The sequence below is a fragment of the Siniperca chuatsi genome, linkage group LG23 (assembly GCF_020085105.1).
Source record: "Siniperca chuatsi isolate FFG_IHB_CAS linkage group LG23, ASM2008510v1, whole genome shotgun sequence".
Classification (NCBI taxonomy): domain Eukaryota; kingdom Metazoa; phylum Chordata; class Actinopteri; order Centrarchiformes; family Sinipercidae; genus Siniperca; species Siniperca chuatsi.
The window spans coordinates 17100939-17123053 of record NC_058064.1 but is presented as its reverse complement, the minus strand read 5'-3'; the positions used below and the strand labels follow the sequence as shown (position 1 = coordinate 17123053).

The 22115-nt window shown below is 39.9% G+C and overlaps 2 protein-coding genes across 2 annotated transcripts in view; one reads left to right on the top strand and one right to left on the bottom strand.

Annotated features, from left to right (window-relative positions):
• Positions 1-832: 832 nt before the first annotated feature.
• On the bottom strand, positions 833-6922 carry phyh (phytanoyl-CoA 2-hydroxylase). Its single transcript, XM_044186638.1, has 9 exons — positions 6766-6922; positions 6060-6115; positions 5439-5549; positions 4989-5157; positions 4512-4593; positions 3536-3717; positions 3289-3438; positions 2991-3125; positions 833-1556 (listed from the first exon to the last, which is right to left on the bottom strand). Exons 1-9 carry the CDS (start codon positions 6829-6831, stop codon positions 1503-1505), a joined length of 1005 nt encoding a protein of 334 aa, XP_044042573.1. The 5' UTR covers positions 6832-6922; the 3' UTR covers positions 833-1502.
• A 1175-nt stretch (positions 6923-8097) lies between these two features.
• cdk17 (cyclin-dependent kinase 17) overlaps positions 8098-22115 on the top strand; it is a 40343-nt gene continuing 26325 nt past the window's right edge. The window contains exon 1 of the mRNA XM_044187059.1: positions 8098-8414. The gene's annotated coding sequence lies outside the window, so the exon portion shown is untranslated. The remainder of the gene's footprint in view (positions 8415-22115) is intronic.

The following is a 22115-nucleotide window of genomic DNA, read 5'->3' as shown; positions in this document are numbered from 1 at the left end:
GTGGGGAGCCAGGAAATAACTGGACCTACATCTGAAAACAGCCAAACCCTCTGAGACCAACAACTGATTGTTGCTGTTCAAGTGTCATTCAGTGTTGAGCAACTTTCTCTGATGCACCTAGAGCAGTGTGTATGATTTTAACACGTATGGAAGGCAAATTCAGCTGGCAAATACTGAGAAAGAGTCCAAAATTTGCTTTTACGTTTTTGAATTTGATTTGTTTAGGTTGGTGCTGCCCAATTCCAGGCCAACTAGGGCTTAAACAAAAGTCACATGGCTCGCAAGTGGCTTGTTTAGTTGACTGTATCCTGTTTTGATTATTGGAACCCGTCATCGTGCCAGTTAAGAGATTAAAAACAAATTTGACTCTTGCAGATACTGACCAGTCTTATCTGAGGTGACTTTATTTTGTTCCACCCATAATCCCTTGTGAACCACAAGTTTTCTAGTTCAAGATTCACATTTTCAGGTGTGTCGGTGTCAGCACTTGGACAAAGTGAACTTTAGGAGATTTTTCAGATAAATCAATCAATAAATAAATCATAAATCAGGGTTTAAACAAAGACACAAGAAGAAAACAAATGTTACTGTACAATATTGTTTGCAATGTAGATCTTACTTGATTTAACATAATCTGTATATTACTTATGTCATGAATTGGATTATTGTATATAATGTATAAATATCGTGTAACTATTTCAAGATTAATTATGTTGTAGACTTTATTATTTATAATCTTATGACATAACTGACATAAATGACATTACAGGCCAAAGGGGCAGGTGTGTGTTTCTGTGTCTGAAGCGTTAGAGGAAATCAAAACAAAGTCTCATTATAATAGCATTTTTTTAATTACTAATGTTATTAAAACATTACATTTATCACAGCAAGATTCTAGAAAACAAAAACAAACATCCATTCATTCATCAACAGACACAAGAAAATGAACACATTTATAAGGCAGTATAAGGTCAAGGCCTCTGTTAGTGTTAATTAATAAGAGCTTCAGTGTAGCTGTTAGTATTCTCTCTCTCACTCTACTTTTATCTCTCTCTCAACCTCGCTCTACCTCACTGACAACTGCATTTCAATTTTGTGCTGTGAAATGCTGTAAAGCAAGTGGCAGGAAGTGTACTGAATGTCAGCTTTATTATTTAAGGACTGTGTAGCGATTTGCTTATGAGGTAACTAACATTTTCTGTTTAAACAGTATTTTATGTTCTCTGTTAGAACAACATGCTCTAGATTACATTTCAAAAATGTTAGAATGAGCACAAACTCTAAAGCCTCAATTAAATAAACTAAGTAATCTAAGAATTACATTCTTCCATTACGATTAGGAATTGCATGATACGACAACACTTTCTGTGCCAGTGTGAACATGCCCTGTTGCTTCTTATCCAATCACCATATTAATCTGTTCTAATTTCAGCTCACTGGTTGGTCACCCTGCAATCACGTGGCGTTTTTTTTTATTTTATCGTGGCACGTCTGTGGTGTCTTTATAGTGAAATCCTCTCTCCTTGCACCAGGCGGCCTCGGAAAGCCCAGGTATCCTGTGTGTGAAACAGAGTTAAAGGGTCAGTTCAACAAAAACAAACCTTCAGAAAAATTCCTGAAAGTCTCAAGATTTTTTTTCCTTTAACATGTTATCTATACAACCACATTATGTCCCAGAGCTAATCAGTCAGTTTACTGATATATGGACATTTTTTGAGCAAGCTGCAATGCACTGAGCATCTTTAAGCGCAAGAAATGGCTGCTTTCCTTCACACTCATCTTTAGCCCACAGCTTGTCACTGCTGACATTGCTGAGCATCACATCCCCAATGCTTCCCTTCACCCAAACTAAGTATTTTCACTATTTACATTTGCTCTTAGGCAAATCATATTTAATTGAATTCTACAGAGGCATCACTATGACATGCTTGGTGAGCTCAATCTCATTATATGTATGATAATGACAAGCTTCCAAATACTTGTTGCTTTGCAGACGCTGATTGCAAGGTAAATGTAGCTCATGACAGAGACACATAATGGGGGATTTTATTGTACTCCTCACAGATCTTCTGCTTGTAAACAATAACAAGACATCAGCTAGTCATGTTGTTATTGCTACCAGACTTGAGTTATAACATGCTGCTGTAATTTTACCATTTTATAAATAGCTGCTCTGCTAAGTGTGATCTTAACATTATGTAGAATATCTACTTAGATGTTGGTGTACATCTCTGGTGAACTTAGCAGTCTATTTAAAGAACGTCATCCTCACAGTTACTCGTGCTCAAGTGCTCTTTACTGCTGCTGCTATTGGATGGAGTTCATGCTGCTGCTGCATGTCAGGTGGATCACTGGGAGTGCATCCAGTGAAAATGTTGCTTTTAAAAATGGCCCCACATTGATTTCACCAGAATACATTCCTCTCCTTGTTCGGAGGTGTCCAATCCCTTAAGGGTTAAATTTGTTATCACTGCTCTCTCATTGCACTAAGCTTAAAGTGCATACATGCAGGGGCTGACAAGGTCAGAGCTTAGACGCCACGCATCGACACTCATTTTCAGTTTTTATCTGTGTGAATTTAATGAAAAACAGTGAAGAGTCCAAAGCTAGTTCAGGACTTTTTAACCTGTCGCTGTTCAATCTCACTGCAAAGTCTTTCATTTTATCAGCCCCACCTCCTTCCACCTGTAGGCTCTGATTCTAGGTTTTCTCCAGGGGAAAATTTGTTATCATCACTGGCCTCTCATTGAGCTAAGCTTTAAAGTGCATGCTTGCAAACAACAGTCACATTTAGAAACGACAAGCCAAATATCAACAATGTACGTGCTGTCATTCATTCTCCTATATCTGTGTTTTGTCTGATTAAACTCATATAGTCATGTAGGATTGTGTGTAAACAGTATATGATATCTAAAAATCCAGAGGTAATCAAACTGTATCAAACACTTTCAAGCCTTTTGTATATCATATTGTGAATGTCAATGTCTGACCTGGAAGGTAATTTCGTCGCCTACAGCGTACTTCCTGGCTGCGATCTCCTTCACTTCATTCTCTATGTTTTCCTGCGTGGTTCCCTTCACATCGATGTAATAACAGTCAGCGCTGGCATAGTGGCAGGAGATGGCCTGGAAACACACACACACACACACACACTGTCGTCTTTAAATTTATAATATTTTTTATCACATGCGTTTTTGATGATTTGCTTTTTGTAACTCACAAAAATAAGCTGATGAAGTATGGTGCTAGTTTGTTTAAGAAAATGCTGGATAATGGGTAGCGTAGTACCTTGCGGAAGCCCTGCGTCTGGTTCATTCCAGAGCCATGGATCAGCAGCGGATGGAAGAAAACGGTGTCGCCCTTCTCCATCTCCAGGTGCACCCTGGGGTGCTGTGGGTCGTAGCCACGCACTCCATGGTACATCTTGTTTACGCCACCCTGAGGACCCACGAGACAGTGTATGCGTGTGTGCACCTCCTAGCAGGTGTAATCATGCTTCCCGTAGAATTTGGTGTGTGTGTGTGTGTGTGTGTACCTCCCACTCGGGGTAGTCGTGCTCCTGCAGTGTGCTGGTGTGTGTTCCCGGCAGGACGACCAGGCAGCCGTTCTGCCTGTTCACCTTCTCCATTGCCGTCCAAGAGCAGACGATCCTGTCTGCTGGGCGGAACGGGAAGTAATGCAGATCCTGATGCATCGGGTGACGAGACGTCTTCTTACCTGGAACAGCAGGAGACATGAGAGACATCTCAAAACCCCTGAACCTGGTTTTAAAAAAACTAAATAAACAATACTGTCCTCTGTTGTTTCTTTTTTCAATTTTGGGGAATGTCTTGCTTTTGTTCTGGTCATAATTCATGTAAATCAGACATTTAAAATCTAGGATTTATCTTTTTTACGCCCTGTTGCAGAAGAATTGTGACTAATTAATTTCCTCTTAATATGCAAATTAAAGGTACCCTGTGAAGTTTTCTTGTAAATAAACAAAGTTGTGTTAACATTCAGCGTTTCTCACCAAAATGCATTGTGTTTATGCTTGAGGCCTGACAGGCGTGTTGAGTTAATTCCCTTTCTCATAAAACATTTGTAAAGCTGATTTTTTTCAACATTTTAAATCCTGGATTGTTTACATCCATATTTGCTAGCTTACAGTGTTCTTCTTCACTGTCTTTGTTGGTTGTTGCACTACTATGCTTATTTGTGTGTTACCACCAACTGTTGTTCAGCGGAAGAGTGCGAAACCGGCGGCAGGACTGTGTATTAAGTCGTCACAAACAAAACATCGACCCACTCATTAAAGCATTGCTAAAAGACTGCACAGGGTACCTTTAACTTTGAAGTGAGGATGGTTGATATTTGAAAAAAATTGGATGAGACTTAATTTAAAAGGGGAAAAGGAACTCTTTAATACAGCAGTTCCCACATTGAGTTCAAGGGATCTCTGAGGAGGTTCCAGTGGTTCTCCAAACAAACCAAAACCAGTTAATTGTAAATCTTATTGAATTGCTCCATACCTGCGTCAGGAGGTTTGTTAATCAGCATTGTGTGCATGGCCATGATGTTGGGTCCAGTGAAACACTCTATGTACTTCAAAATCTGACAGAAAAGCACAAGTTTTTGTCCAGCAGTGTTCAGATTTAAATTATTTCAAACTTAAGTTGCTTTTCAAAAGAAAATGTTGTTCTGTTGGCATAAGTTTTTGTTTGTGGAAAAATTACACATCCTGGTAAAAACGCTTTCAGTCTGAGTTAATCATGGGAGTGGGTCAAATCTATGTGTTTTTTGATACTACTACTAAGGGGCGCCAATGTCTGCACAAAGTGGCTTTAAAAACCTGTGTATCAAATACCAAATAATTTGACAGTCATTTCCAGGTAAGATATTTAAACTGTGACACACTGCGTCTTCAAGTATTAATTGAAAGAAGTTTAAAAAAAAAAAGGTTTTAAACCAAACAGATTAAAACTGATCTGCTTGTGTGTGTGTTGTACCTGTGGTAAGGTGCAGTACCGGAACAGTTTAGGATCTTCCTGGAAGTCCTGGAGTTTGGAGACGGCTTTTTGATCTGGAACAAACTCTGACTTAGCGATTGCTAAGTCCCTCATCACCACCAGACCGGGAACCTTCACTTCCTGTCGACAGATCCGTTCAAACTCCGTCCTGAAGAACGCACACACAGAAGAACACACCCAGATCACGGTCAGCACCTCACAATACAGCTACAGGTCATTTTGATGCAAATATACAAGATAACAATATCCTTAGAGACACTTAATGTTTAATGAGTGTGCGGCTCTCAATAATGGGTTTATCATAGTAAATCTTATTTTTAGAAGTTTTAAAGTTCAATTACTGCAGTTACTAACAGTGATGTTTTTATGCTTATATGCTGGGAGAAAAGCTTTTTTTTCTTTACAGTTGTCAGAGTTTCTGATGGTCACCTGAAACCATTTATGTCCTCATCAGACACCAGATTCTTGATGAGGAGGAAGCCATTTTCCTCATAGGAGAGTCGCTGTTCTGGGGTCAGCAGGTCGGTATCAAAGGTGTATCTACCAAAAAGAGTGGTAACACACAACTATATCACCATATGTTAGTTACTTCAATGTTTAGTTGGAATGAAAAGCTACAGTAGAGGGGAAATGATTGATAGACAGTGTGTTGCATTCAAGTCATTTGGATTTTCAGTAAATTCCAGGTGATGGCTAAGAAAAAAAGTCGCTACCTAATAACACGCAGGACATGTGAGACTTCTCTGGAACTTTTATCTTTTTCTAACATGAAACATGAACTCCCACTAAACTAGCTTAACAACAGGGCTTGCTTTGTTGTTGTCCTCTGAATAAATCAAACTGAATGCACCACCAGCTGTTACTGCTATGACACACAGACAGCAGAAAAGCGGGACATTATAAGAGACGTGATCGAAGGGAGCAGTGGAGAAACTGTGTCAAAGGTGAATGATAAATGTATCACATATTGTGGATACGAAAACATTTAGCCAGAGGCAACTGTTGAGGTGTTGGAATTACAGTGTCAGCTAAATCTGAAGGTGTCCCTACCTCAGTCTCTGTGGGTGACTGACGGCGAAGGTTTGAGCAGAAGTTGGTGCAGCTCTCTGAACAAAATCAGTCAAGGAAAAGGGGCAACAGTAACAACTGAAAGCCCGTTAAGACAGTGAGAAAAGTAAAAGAAATAGAAACCCATTCGAATTTCTTATTTAACATATTCATTTAGATAAAATGCTTAAGCTAATAGGCTTCCAACTGACCTAAAAACACACTAGCGTTCGTTATTTTAAGCTAGTGTGTTTCAACCGAATAGATATACCCTTCACAGGAATAACTGTTGCTGTATAAAACACAATTTCAAAGCCTTCAATTTACTGTTACAAATACATTTACAGTTTTGTAAACCTCTTAAATTGCTCGACTTTAAACCTTTACCTACAACTATAACATTAACTTACAGAAACAATGGCGGGAGCCTCAATTCAAAATAACGGTGTTACCGTTACTGTGCCTATGATGGCAAGAACCAAAATTCATTAATTAATATTAATAAAGCATTCATAAAAAATAATACCATTAAATTATTCTTGCATTCCTGGTCATTTTCCCGGAGGCCTGCCGTGCGCCGCGGTGCCCCGGCCTTGTTCACCAGAGCTGTCCGCCGCTAGGTGTCGAGCTGTCGGCTAACATATCAACATGTTCTGCTATGTGGAGCCTTGATGATATAGTATATTGACAAAGCAGAATAAAAGGATACGATATCAGCGGGTGATCGATCGAGATGATTGATCAGCAGTCTGAGTCTTTCCGCAGCCCGAGACATTTTCCAGTCGGGTTGTATCCCGATGTGATCCCCGGAAATAAATAAAACTATGCTAGAGGACTGAGACTGGGGCAAAGTGCAGTGATGACAGCACTCACACCCACACGTGCACTGTCAATAACGTTACAATGTAGGCTTTAAAAAAATACTGATAAACAGATATAACAACAGTATGAGTTTGTGTACCACAGGAGGCAAAGCATAAAGGGTTAAAGGGTTTGTAAGTTCACCCAAATCACACACACAAATGACAATATATGTTTTTTGTTATTTGGGGGAAGTGACCCTTTAAACATCAAGGTTATTGTGAAATATCAACACTGTAACTTCTTACAGGACAATTAGAGACTTTAGTAACAATATTTCTATTTATTCAACAATATTCTTTATTCAGATTTACAATCTGTATTACCAATGCTCAACAACAGGATTGAATTCATTGTAGTCGCTGCAGCTTTTATTCAACAGATGGCGCCACACAACCAAACATGCAACTCAATGCTAGTTATGTTTCTAGTTCTGTCCAATTTATGCCCAGTGTCCCATTTTTGTATTTCAGCTTGTCACAAAGATTATGACTATTGCTATTATTTATTCATCCTTTTCAAATGAATCAATGCAGGGAAGGAGAAATTCAATATTCACAACTTTCTGATGACACAACCATCTTTTCAACTTGAAATTAAGAAAATTAATTTCATTGTTCATCTTTTTATATACATTCTATGGTTAATCTTCTACCATCATCTACTAATTTCAAGGATTATTTAAAAATGAATCATTTGAAAACATATTTTGGTACAACTGAGCTATAAGATGTAACATGACAGAAGATTTTGATTTTAATTTTAGAACCTTTAACAAACATGGACTGTTTTTTGTAATACCCTGAATATTATCTTTTTTTAAAGATGAATACTTATTGTTTTATTGTCTTAATTAAATGAATGTGTAAGCCTATACCTGTATGTTCAATATTTCATTGAAGAATGACTGGGACAAGGGAGTAAAGACACCCTACTGTCGTTTTATATGTCAAAACATAACCTTGAAAGTGTATGTATACGTGTATGTATATAACTATCTATTTTGACATTATAGAATGAAATTTGTTATTTTGTCACTTTTATTTTGAATACTGTGACCGGACACTGTGAACTCGTCACTGGCGCTTTTATTTTGAAAGTTGTGATAGAAAACGACACATGGTCGTTGAGAATGGTTTTATTTTGAAAAGTTGCAGGAAGACCCTTTATTGACTACTGTGTGGCACTTGATGGCAGCTAGTTTGCACCCCTCCCGTCTCCTGTGTCTACAGCAGACAGATCCTCCTCCGGCCACTTTAAAGTGCTTTCACCGCCACACAGACGACATTTCGGGGGTTCGGTCTCTAGCCCTCCGTCCTCACACCCCTCATATCTCTCTGTGTGTTTCGGAGGATATTTCTTCTCTATCGAAGCGTTTGGAACCGAACCGAATACATACGTTTAGGCTACTTCAGTGGGCGGATAAAGCGGAGGAGGGCATCCGGGCCTGGCTGCTCCGGAGAGTCGGCTTGAAACGACGGAATTCACCATTTTCAGGTAAATTTGCGCAAATGTCATTTGTGGATAACACACAGTCTGTCCGACAATGGACTCCCTGACGTTACATTTGGTCCGGTCGCTTAGGACGAAGGCTGAACAGTGTGTGGGAATGACAACACAGAGGAAACGGCAGCTGAAGAATAATTCAGCCAGACTCTAGCTACATTTCATATTTTACAGCTACCTTACATTTTTACCATTTTCAATTATGACTGTAATGTTCGCTCCTCGCACATATTTGAAACATAAAATCTTTTAATTCGTTATTTCGGGAGCAAATATTGTGGTTTGTTTACATATTGGCAGCCAGGCTACCCCCCAGCGAGAGGAACCCTAATGTAAATGTAAATGAACATTTCTGCGTTACTGGTGTTATTTCTGGGCAAGCAATTAACACCAATAATGCAGGAATGTCACTGACAGATCTCCAAAAAAAAAAAATGCATAAACCTACTATAAAATTAATAGGCCTATGTAACACTACAGGCACTCTTCAATTTAATTAACATTAAAGTCTGTGTGTCTGTACAACCACAGATTCATGCAGCCCACACTAGACTGTACATTCACTTGTATTTTAGAATATAGTGAGATTTTCCTTTCCCCTTTAAAGCAGCTAAAGTTCTTTCACAGTGAAAGATTACCTCAAGCATCTGCTTGAGGTGACTTTTAATTATTATGACAATATAAATATATAAACATTTGCTTTTCGGTTGATGGAAGTGCCTTTAGTTTTCACGCGTGCCACATTCAAGTCGTATGGAGAGAAATGGGAGAACCAGCTGCAGACATTTCTTCATGCTGACTTGAACGAGTCCTTTAGCTTGTTGTAATGCCCTCCTTTTGAAATGATTTGTGTTCATGATTTTAAAATGACTTGATGATTTTTACCAGTTTTTGTCAGTTCCATTGAGATGCTTTTGTGATTTGTGAAGGTGCACAGCCTGCTTGTAAATTACCTGTAGGGGATGTACATAGCTATGTTTTCTGCAGCCTCAAGCGTATCCTGTCTTCACCCTGGATACAGTGAGATATTAAGTGAATTGTTGTTAGATAAACTGGCGTCTAAACTCCTAAAAAAAAAAAAAAACTTGCTTCATAATTCGTGTTCTCAGATTAAAGATAAAATGTAGAAATTATAATTAGTGTGTACAGTACAGTTGTCAGTCATGATATAATAGTATCATATCATCACTGTATGCATCAACAGCAGATGGTAAGGGGTTCTATCGACCACCTATCATCCATTTCTGCAGTGAAACGTCCGTGATGCATTTAGGCTCTTTTCCACTTCCTGTTTGACCTGGATTTACTTCCACCATCCTTCATCTGGAACAACTGCCTGCTCATTTGTGTGTGTGTGTGTGTGTGTGTGTGTGTGTGTGTGTGTATGAGTGTGTGTATTGACCCACATTCAGATCTAGGCTGTTGGCTGTGAGTGATACACCCCCAGAGGACAAAGTAATTACCCTGACAGCCCCCTCCCTATGTCTCTGGGCTGTATAGCAGCGCTTGTATTGATCGGTGTATGCATTATATCTAATGTATAGCAGGAACATGAGATCGTGTTCTGCGAATATGTGCACACACTTGCGCTCTTTCTCACTCCTTTCTCCTGAGACCGACAGATCAGAATGGGCACAGTGAAGTGAGTTGTCTCCTGGCAGAGTAAAGTTTTGAGATGTGTGATTGGTTTCAGTTTGAGAAACTTAAGTGCCATGTGACGGAACAGCAGAATGTCAGTGATTGGTTCGAAACTTCCTGTTGGAGCAGAAGAGTGTGAGCAGAAGTCAAAGTGAGAGTTTTGGGTGAATGATGCAGTCTGGGTTGAAGCTCACATTCAACTAATCCTTCATGTGCTGTTAAAGGGGCATTCCACCAGTTTTACATATATATTATTACTAGTCATGAAGAGTGCCACTCAGCCTGTAAAAATAGTTGTGTAATGCCTTCTGTGGCTCTGGAAGTGGTTTTCAATGTCGTATAAAGTAACCCTGATGGTGTCATTAGGGCTTATCTCGACATGGGCTTTTATTGGAGTGCCCCTTTAACTTATGCAAAAACTGAAGCGACAGGAACAGAGATCATAGTCGTTAGAAAAATCAGTGAAGTGCGGTTGATAACATTACAGTACTGTGAGGCAAACAGCTTTGCTGTCAGTTCAAATGTTCTGATGTCCTTGTCTAAAGCCGGGGTGCCCGTCAGATTCAAGTGGGTATATGGATGTGCTGATCACCATATCACTGAAATATAATCTTAGCATGTTATAGCTAGACGGCCTGCCTCCAGAACACTGTTGCTATTGACAACCAGGCCAGCAGCTTGATATCTCTCTCTCTCTTTCTCTCTCCTGTTTGTATAACTCCAACTTGTGCAGTGTTTTATTGATCAGAGGAGTGTTTATATGTCTGTGTATGTATGTGTGTGTGTGTGTTTGTATTTCTATGTGTGCGCATCTCTTTATGTTTGTCTTTTTGCATGCTTTTCTATGTGTGTGCACACCCATCTCTATTTCACTGTATTTATATCATTTTGTTTGTTTCTGTCTGGGTACTTTGTGTGTGTGTGTGTGTGTGTGTGTGTGTGTGTGTGTGTGTGTGTGTCTGTATGAGCATGTACGTTTCTTCACGTGTGTGAGTTAACAAGTGTGTATGTGTGTGTGTTGGACTGTGTTTCAGTGAATGCAGCACTGTATATACGAGTCTGTTGCCTGTGTACATGTGTATGTACATATGTTTCTCAGGGTTTGTATGTGTGATCATATATTTCCATGTGTGTTTGTATATTTCCATCAACATTTTCCAGTGTGTGTATGTGTGTGTGTGCCCATGTGTGTACACACACAATGTAGGACCTTCCAATAGCCCAATAAGCTCTTTCTCCCCTTCTCTTTTTTTGTTGGTACCTGAGGAAGTACACTAAATGTGAAAAGCAGTAAAATGTAAATAAATCTGAAAGCAGGCCTTGCTAACATCCCCTGGGGCTGATGGGAATGCCTCCCTGCCACTGAACTGCCACAGGGTGGGCATCATGTAGGTGAAGTAGTAATTATTGGGTTTTTTTGGGGTCTGGCTAATTCTAGGGCTTCAGAATGAATACAATTAGTGTGGGCTGGGTGCAGCAAGAAAACACACACAGACACACATTTATGAGGAAAGTTATTTGAGCCATGCAAGGAATGCAGAGTGGTGTAAGTTCATTCACTCTCTCTATCTTTCTCAATTTCAGTTCAATATGATTTATTGGCATGAGTGTAACAAAGACAATATTGCCAAAGGTCTCTCTCTCTCACACACACACACAGCTTTTTTCTAGCTCTAAAAAGTGAAAAATGTAGGTCATCCTGCATCAAACACCTTTGTCAGCCTGCTGGTGTGTGTGTTTCATTTTACAGTAAAACAAAGCCATCATATAGGCCTAATATTTTTGTGTGTGTGTGGTGTCATCTTGTATGAATGTGTTTGGGTGTCAGAAGAAATGTTTGGTCTTGTAGGGCAGCTATGTGTGTTAGACTATTCTTTGTTTTCTCTCCCTCAAATACATTGCACACAGACACACACACTCTGTAATTCTGCTGTAATACTCACTTTTGTCTCTCTCATCACTGTGCACACACACACACACACACACACACACACACACACACACACACACACACACACACACACACTCTATCATTATTCCTGCATGTTTTGGCATCACGTCCTGTCCAATTGCCCCAAGAATAAACCATCCCATCGTGTTTAGCCAAGTGTGTGTATGTGTGTGTATGGAAGGTTGAGTTTTTTGAGATTGGCTCATAATCTGGAGATTAACCAATGGCATTGTTAGAACAGCAGCGGGCAGGGATTATGCGCATGCGCGCACACACGCGCACACACACACACAGACACACAGACACAAATGTTTTGGCATCATGCCTTGTCCAATTGCCTACAGGATAAACTGCCCCATCATACTTTGCCAGGTGTGTGTGTGTGTGTGTGTGTGTGGAGAGTTGAGTTGGATGACTGAGATTGGCTCCTAATCTGGAGATTAACCAGTGGCATTGTTAGAGCAGCAGCAGACAAGGATTACACACACACACACACACACACGCAGAGGTCACACATTAAAATAAACAGACGTCATTCATGAAGTCACTTTCCCTCATGTGGTGAGCACTCACTGTGAACTCAAGTGGTGTCGTTTGACAGTGAGGATGCTGAAATATTCATCATCACACACAGACGCACACTAGTGAGGATCTGAACACAGCGAGCAACTCGGATGATGTTTCACTCTGTTTGCTCTTTATTGTCTCTGTTCTTAAAATGGGCTAAATAACTGCTGAAGAAATGACATGTAAATGAAATTAAAGAACCGTTACACTTTGTAATGCTAATGATATTTTCTTGCAAAATAGTTTATCGGTCCGGTGTTGCTTGCAATTAACTTAAAACCTTAATTTGACTTAATCCAAAACAGCTTGAAGAAATACAGCACAGACCAAAATGGCTTAATGTTGTTAAAATATTTTCACTCCTAAGAAAGTGCTGAACGATTTGAGGAAAACATCAAATTTTTCTGCCCACAATTGTCAAGTAGTAGACATGACAACTGGTAACTGCCTGAGATGTATGTGACGCAGCTATACTACAGTAAACACATTTTACAGCATGCTAAGTTATGTAGCTGTGATTTGAAAATTTCTGTCTTTCAAATTGTGTTTTAGCTATAAAAACAATCTTAAGATATCAAATTCAAAATCGTTTTCATAATGCAAGATTAGAATATTAGATTTTTTGTGCACACAAACACATAAACACGCAAATAAGTGGTACAGTGTTTGTGCCAAGTGCAGTCAGCTGTAGTTGACATTCTGCTATTCAGTACATCCCGTCCTACACAACTCTCACCATCTGCCTGCTTCTCTAAAACTATTTTTGCATCATCTGACCATCTCACATAATCATAACAATGAAATGTTTCTACCTGCAGTTGAATTTGATTTATTTCACTCACGTCAGATTTAGCTTTTAGAGGACGTTGTTTGGCTCTTATTGGATTTGAACCTGTGAGCTCTAGGATTTCAAGACAGACTGTGTAACCTTGTTCCGATTGCCCTCTCTTATCCTGCTGCCTCCTCTTACTTTAAATTCCAGTCTCTGTGTAAAAGTGAGTTTCCTTTTTAATCTCAAGTAGGAATCTCTAATTATCCCTCTTCCTTCCCAGCGGGTTAATCATTGCCTCACAGACAGGCGTTATCTGCAATCAGTGCCAATAAAGTGCATCGAAAGTTCACAGGAAACCGTCACAAAAATTGGACTACCCATGAAGCCCAGAGAGACAATAGTCAGGCCTTGTTGCTTCTTAATTCAGCCAATTCTAATGAATTCTATCAGAAATGTTGCTGTAATGGACGGAGGTTCCTAATACTACTCTGAGGTTTTATGCTTCTCAAGCTCCTCACTGTATCAGCACCAGTAAGTATCTTATTCATCATTATCTGAAAGGTCAGATCAATTCGAGGTCAGTATTGCTAGGTACGTTTGCACACACACTAATAATCTGTTCTAATCAGATTAGAGCAACAGTCCTACATGAGCAGTGATAGCAGCCGTGACTGAACAGACCAAGAAACTACAGAAACTGACTGACTTTGTCAACAGAAAACCAAAGGATGAAAATGTTAGAGTACAATTCTAGACTGTTTGATTGACAGGAGATCTCTGGGAAGCACACCACAGCTGTGACCACATGGCGTCAAAGATAGAAACTAGATAAAACAGTCATCTCTCAGAAATATTGCAGCGTGAGGCAAGAAATAGAAAATCTGTTCCATCATGTTTCTTGATCGTCATCTGCGAGGAAAGAGAGGGAAGAGTTAGCTGGTCCTTGGTGTTCAAAATAGTGTGAAGTGAGGACGTGCACTCATTTTCAAAATTGCAAAACAGATATGTGGCATCTATAGAGGTAGATACAGAACCTTGAATTCACATATGAATTCAATGGACTTTTGCTCCAGGCTGGTAACACCCTAAAGGATTTCAAGAGACATTTTGGGAAACACACTTATTCGTTTGTCTGTACAGTAAATATGAAGCTACCACGAGCAGCTGGTTAGCTTAAAGACTGGAAACAGAGAGAAACAGCTACAGGGAGTAAAGTGCCAGACTATTTCTTGGCCAGGCACAATAACTTCCTGGAGTCTTTTTGTCACCATGAGGTTACACAGCAACCAGCGGAGACTCCAGGAAATGACTGCACCTCAAGAAACAGTCTAACACAAAACCACACTGTGTCGTTTTTACACTAATCAATGAGAGGTTTTTGTAGACAGATTTCTGTTTCCCTGTGTTTGTTGTCTTGTGCTAAGCTAACTGGCTGCTGGATATAGCTTTAGTGTTCAGACATGAGTGGTTTCAATCTTCTCATCTAACTATCAGTAAAAAAGCGAAAAAGCACATTTTCCAAAATGTCGAGGTATTCCTTTAATATATCTGAGAACGTTCACTTCTTTTGTCAAACTAATCCAGGGTTTTGTAGAAAAGCATGTTTATATTTCTCAAATTAAGGAACCAAAAAGTGTTTTGGTGTTGTTATGGAAATGGAAAAATTTCAGATGATACCCAGCTGTAGGCATTAAAGATATTGTGTGCGATGGACAAACATACAAACCATATCTGTTCATGAATTCCATCAATCAGAAATGCCAGGTTTAATCAAGCTTTGTGCATCACAGCACCTGAAGGAGGCACAAAGATAATATTTGGCCAGCAAACGTCTGATATAATGAATTTATGGGAAATGTTGCATCTTTGTCTCAGGCTGGGACGTCCCACCTGGGTTGGCACAAAGACAGGAAAGAGCCCAGGCCACTGTTGGATGGTGCGAGCAGCGCGCGCACACACACACTCACACACACATTCACACAAAACAGGGCACCTCAGAGAGTGAACACCTGTTCCCAAAGGCCTCAGGGTGAATGGAGATGGATTTGGCGACTGTGTTCAGGGACTGAGTGGTGGGGCGTGAGAACGATGGAAAGCTATAAAACAGACAGCAGAGGAGGTGGAGAGGTGATAATAGAGAGAGGGAGGTTAAAGTCCTGTTCAATTGTGTTAGGCGATCCTTAGAAATCTCTCTGTGGTTAAGCGTTGCTTTTGTGTTGTTGGGTGTTGTTGGGTGTAGGCGACTGTAGCTGTTGTTGCATTTTAAAACTGCAGTTGGCAGCTTTGCCAATTCTCTAGACATTTTAATCACCTAAATGAAAAGATGTCTTTCTGTTTTGCAATAACTTGTCAGACATAATTTTATCTGGACCCTGAGTCATAATAAATAAAATTTGAATTGATCATTGCTGTGTCATTATTTATACAAAAATACATTGAAATTTTCACGATGTTAACAAAGTTCCTCTTTGAGTCAGGTTAGAGGTTCTTATCGAAACCTTTTTCCTTTAGCTTTTCTATTTCAGTACAACATAATTTGCATAATCCTCCCATTGGAAACACAGCATTTGTATGTGTCGCACAGTTCCCCATATCTCTCCACTGGAATGTGCCATCTCCAGCTATGTGTTTGGATTCACCAACCAAACATCCAGACAGGAAAACACACATTCTTTCACACATTGTGTTCATCCATCCGTGTGTGTGTGTGTGTGTGTGTGTGTGTGTGTGATGGACAGACCGGAAGCTTCTTAACCCTCGTTGGTCTGGTGTGGATGTAATGAGACAAATAAGCGTTATGTAACATACAGACCAGAGGGGAAGGAAGGTGTTGATTTCACAAACACAATGGGGGGCTTATTATATACATGTGTTGTAGCAGCAGCAGATCATTGTGGCTGGAGGAGCAATAAGAGGGTTAACAGCAGGTGGTTAATGTTTTCGTTAACATTAAAATTAAATGCATGCACATACATACTTCAATGAGTTTAAGAATGACTGTGTATTTATGCCTTACTGTTAGACGGTATAGAGATCCATACAATCCAGTTATACACAAGTGAATTTTAAAGCTGCTGTTGGTAATTTGTATGGCAGCGAAAGGCAATAAGCTTGGACTAGTAGCACACTATGCAGCTATGTACACAGTTTGTGACAGCAAGTAACTGGTTTATACAGTCAGAAGCTACAGTGAGATAAACAGGGCCACATGAACATCATGTGCAATAAAACTGCCTCTCATATTTAGCAGACAGCGCTAGATTACAACCACTTTCACTACACAAACAACACAGTGATTGTATATACAGTAAATGCCAGCGGGAACAGCAGCACTGACAGGACCAAACACTGGACTGTGCTGAATGACTAAAATAGCACTAGCTGTTTATTCTACTATCCTACGTGGCTTATTAATACCACTGATCAACACGAGGGCCACACATAAATGAGCTCACAACGGTATTGGCTATTGCTAAATTCCTGCTGCAGATAGCGAGCAGTCATGTAATATCTTAAATAACTGTGTTCAAGCTAGTCACAGAATCTGCCTGTGTTTGTATTTGAAAGCAAATTTGGAAAACCAAAGCCAACTGACATCTTTATTACTTACTGCAACTTAGCTAATACAACAGACTTTCTCTCTCCACCATGTAATTGTTGACAAACTTTAAACCTGTATTGATTGATTTTATGGCCACATAGGGGCAGCACAACAAACTGACAACCTTACAAAGTTATGTTGTTGTTATGGTGAACATGTTAGCACACAATTGCCATTAGCTGCTAAATGCTCCACTGTGTTCAACAGCCAGTTGCTATCTTTGTCTGTCTGTTGTTCGGTGCTGGGCAGGTAGCGCACAGTTGTTTATCAGAGTTTTTTTTTGTTGTTTTTTGCTGTTGATTAGCACGGTGAAACTGTACCAAAACAGCAAAGTTGTGGGACGTTAAACCAAAATAATGATCTGAAAGATGCTATCTTCCTCAGTAGAGCTCAGGGGAACTGCAGAGTTGGGTGGTAATTCGATGAACCCCTTTCACATACACATAGTAATTTCATTCCTTTTGTTAATGTGAAAACATAGATTAGTGCAGCTTAAAACAATTTGGGGCTGCTCTGGAAAGCAAGATCCATTTCAAGCTTCTCTAGTTCCTGTTTCTAGCCGTAGCAGTATGTGTGTTTGTTTGCTCCCAATCAGCATTCTCGCACGCACACACACACACACACACACACACACACACACACACACACACACACACACACACACACACACACACACACACACACACACAAACATGTATACACAAAAATTCTGTTAGCCTAAATTGCAGTACCTGCGGCAGAGAGCTCTACCTCCTACCAAATGTGTGTGTGTGTGGGTGTGTGTGTAGTGATTACAGTGCTGGTATGATCAACTGATAAGAGGATCATCTATCCTGCACACAATCTCTGTTTTGCTATTAGAAGATGGATGAAGTGTATTGCCTTTGGCGTGACCTTAAGCTAACCCCATGCATGCAAACATATGACACTGGAGTGTCTGGGTGTGCAATCAAACTTTGGTGTGTGTGTGTCAGCTGAGTGCCCTGTATGTTTTGTGGCCTGTGGGCTTTGTGTTTGTCATGTGGCAAGAGAGCGACAGGGTAATGGTGTGCCACGTGTTGTGTTTACATTTGTTTATGTGTGTGTATATTCCGCTGGGAGACACTGCAGCCTTCGTACCTAAAAATAACGTCTTCCCCCCCAGCTTGCCCTTCCTCTCAATCTTTATCTTCATTCTTTCTATCTCTCCCATTAAACCCCAAGATCTGTGTTGTTCTCCTTCCTCTTCTCCTTGATGTTGTCTTCTCCATTTCTGCATTATGTGTTTGTTTATGTCTGTCCTTGGTAGATTATTTGCATCATAGTGCCCTATGATTACAACTTAGCATGTACAGATACATTGAGTGATAAACACGTAGGAGCCACCAGCATAAACCAAACTGAGATATTATTTGTCAGAGCCAGATTTAATAATGTTTTGTGAGAAATCGTGTATTCATTGCTCTTTTGAAAACAGGAAATTGTTTCTGCTACTTTAAATGTTTTTTTGATTCTATACTATCCATTCTCTGATGCTTGAATCTCTGAATCTGGGTCTGGGCTGGCAGCAGGCTGTGCAAGGTAGCTCCTTGACCTCCCACTTCTCCAGCTCTTCATGGGGGATCTCAAGGTGTTCCCAGGCCAGATGGGATATATAATCCCTTCTCCTGTTCTGAGTCAACCCTGGGGCCTCTTCACAGTTGGACGTGCTCAGAAAACTCCCACAGGGAGGCATTTTGGGTGCGTCCTAATCAGATTCCCAAACCATCTAAACTAGATTCTTTCATTGCGAAGGACCAGCAATTTTACTCCAAGTGCCTTCTGAATGTTCAGGCTCTTCACGCTAATCCTAAGGCTGAGCACAGCCACCTTACGAAGAAAACTCCCTTCGCTCACTTATATCTGTGATCTAATTCGTTCGTCATTCTTTATTCCCGATAGGTGAGGGTTGGAACCTCCTCATCACCTGTATTACTGCTGATATTACACCTATTTGCCATCTATCATTCTCATGCTCTATCTTACACAAGACCCTGATATACCTGTGACGTGGCTCTAGTGATGGCAATGTTGGTCCTTTGGTTGGTCAGTCGGTCCAGTACCTTGGTCGAGACTGAAATATCTCAATGGATTGCCATGAAATGTAGCACAGACATTCATGGTGCCCAGAGGATGAATCCTAATGACTTTGGTGATTCCTTCACTTTCCATTTAGCGCCATCATCAGGTCAAAATAGTAATTTGTCCAATACTTTGGTTTATGACAAAATCTCTGCAAAACTAAGGACATTCCCATCAGCCTCAGCTGTATTTTATGTTTACTGTTTAATTAGCGTATGCTGACATACTAAACGAAGATGTAAACATGGTAAACATTGTACAGTACCTGCTAAACATCACATGTTAGCATTGTCACAGACTTAAGCCCCTTTTTTGACCAAAAAGTTTCAGGAATGAACAACCAGAGGAACTAAGCTAGGAACTAAAAGTCCCTTTTGCATATTCCTGTTTGCCTCTGGGTCAGTCATGCTGAAGCTCCTTTTTAGTTTCTCTGAAGCAAAACAAAGGGTCTTTCAGTGGAAAGCGCCCACTGCACCGGGCAGCAGCACTGATGCTATGTTTGTGTGTGTTCTCATAGCTGCACAAACACATGCTTGTGACTGTACTCGGTAGGGTTCAGCTGAAATGGGTGAAAAACCATCTAAAACACAAAATCTAGACACTTATAGGACATGGGAAATTCAGGGAATATTCATTCACTGGAAAATTGCAATCTCCTATTGCGTTCCAAGCTGGAAAGCCATACAGAGCTAAAATAAAGGGACTCAGCAGAAAGTAGTCATTGTGAAATTGTCCAGAAATAGTTTATTTAAGCAAGCTTCACAGTTGTGGTAGTCAAAGATATCAGATGCAGGGATTCATCCACCCTGTAGGCTTTAGGGAGGTGACACCCTTTGGTGCTCCTGATCTTTGAAGTCTTTGTAGTGGTGTACATCATGTAGGACAGACAGTGGTGCTTTGAATGTAATGTATACTGGCAATAGGAGGGAAACTCCCTGGTGTCTGTGTGTGAGTGTGCGATCTCTATATGATCACGGTGATGTAAGTGGGCCTGAGGCAGTGCAAACACTATATTTACCTGTGATCCTAAAACCAGACATTTGTAATAGAGAAAAAATCAAAAGTGAGCACCTGTGTGAGTTCAGATTCCACCTTCTAGCTGAGAAGGCTGAGCTGTGTTTTTCATCTAAACCGCTGTGATTGGCATGTTTGTCACAGTTTTAAATAAAACTGTGATTTCCATTCTGTGGTGTGTGTGTGGGCAGCGAGCAGGCTGTACATGTGGGAGAAATCGGTCAATGAGAAGCATTTACAGATAAAGAACACAATTGAATTATTACACAATTTGCAAAGAAAACAAATGTGAAACCAATTTGTTATTAGATAATAGAGAAGATGCAGTAGGATGTTTGGCATGGAGCTGAGCTGATTTTTGTTGCCTTCGTGATAGATTAAAGGATGGTGTTATTCTATATTGTTCTTACTGTCAAAATATCCCCTAGAAAGACCAAAACCAGCAATGATTTAGTTTGTCAATACTTTGTGACTCTCCTTCCTACAGAAGGCTTAAAAACAAGTTACAAATATACAGTACAATATATACAAGTCCTAGAAATGCTGGCCACGGTAGTTTTTAGCAAATGTTGCTTGAACAGGAGTAAATAGTGCATTTGTTAGGGACTATTTTCACCCACAGATGAATACGTATTTGGTGCATTAGTGAGTATTTCAAGCAGCAGGACGCTGTATGTGGGATTGATAAATAAAAAAGATAATAAAATACGGTGCCCATGTTTATTGTAATGAAGGAACATGTCAGTGCAATGGTGGGGCTCACTGATGTGTTTTAAATAGTTTTTGGACAACAATGGAGCTCTGTGGCACAGAGAAATGAGCTACTGTATATCAGGCTTTGTTAGATAGTCTTTATTGTCCCATGGAGAAATGTGTTATTTTCCCTATACAAGCAATACTTGTTAGTAAGTTCAGTTCATAATTGGTTTTGGTCTTTTCATGGGATTTGTTGACAATTAATTCATTTACGTTGCTATACAGTACAGCATTATACACAGTGTTTCCTCTAGGATTTTTTCAGCAGCGGGGGGAAAGTGTTTTGTTGTACCTGGGTGGTTGTCTCTAATTTGTTAATGCTAAATACTAACTTGTCAGACACAGATATTTAAAATAAGACAAGTACCTATTTTTGTCCATGCATAGATTAAGCACTAAACCCTTATTTTCTAATATATACATTGAATCTTCCAAACCGTTTATAGGACATCTTTTGAAGGCATGCTTCAGTCTTCCATCCTCTGAAAACAATCTGTCTGCCTATCATAATACTAGTTTGGACCCTCTAATGTGTTTGTCTCCTCCTATTAAGACTGACCCATCACCTAAAACAAATAATCTGGGGCTGAACAGAATTTGGGTCTTTGAAATCTCACAGAGATTATCATATATCCTGGCCCAAAATTCTTGAACTTTGTCACAGGACCGTAAAACATGAATTAGGTGACCTTCCTCGGATTTTCATCGCCAGCAATTTGGTGTGTCTCTTAACCCAAGTCTAAACAATCTGGAGGGAGTCCAGTAGAAGCATAATCTTAAATTGAATAAGAAATACCCTCACATCCCTTCACAGTGTTTTAATGTTCTTACATATCCTATCCCACTCCTTAGTACTTTATCTAATAACTCTGCAGCTTTGGGAGCTGGTGTCCTAGATCCAAGGATCCCCAATAGCAAATGGCGAACTTGCAGATATCTGAAGAATTGAGTCCTGGGAATTCCAAATTATTGAACAAGGTCCTCAAAAGATTTCAATATACCATTATTATATACATCCCCAATGTAACAATGCCCTTTTCCATCCAATCCTTCCAACAAAAGGGGGATTTACCGATACATAACTTTGGATTCAGCCAAATACTTGAAATTCCAAATAAACACGTCAACCTTTTTTAAATGTCCCGCCCCATCCAGACTGTGATTGGTCGATTCATGAAAAGTGACTATGACTTGAAAAAAAAGTTGAACATGTTTCAACAAAAGGCATCCGATATAGTTAAATAGCTAGCCAAACCCAAACCTTGCTTATCTTATTCCTTATTGTCTGCTTTT

What these genes read in the sequence shown, in the direction of transcription:
- phyh (XM_044186638.1), bottom strand. Translation starts at nt 6,831, where the DNA reads ATGTCTCGGGCTGCGGAAAGACTCAGACTGCTGATCAATCATCTCGAT. An exon ending in AGTCACCCACAGAGACTGAG is followed by an intron (nt 5,550 to 6,059) that starts GTAGGGACACCT and finishes TCTTTTTGGTAG; the next exon opens with ATACACCTTTGATACCGACC. An exon ending in TAACAAACCTCCTGACGCAG is followed by an intron (nt 3,718 to 4,511) that starts GTATGGAGCAAT and finishes CTGCTGTTCCAG; the next exon opens with GTAAGAAGACGTCTCGTCAC.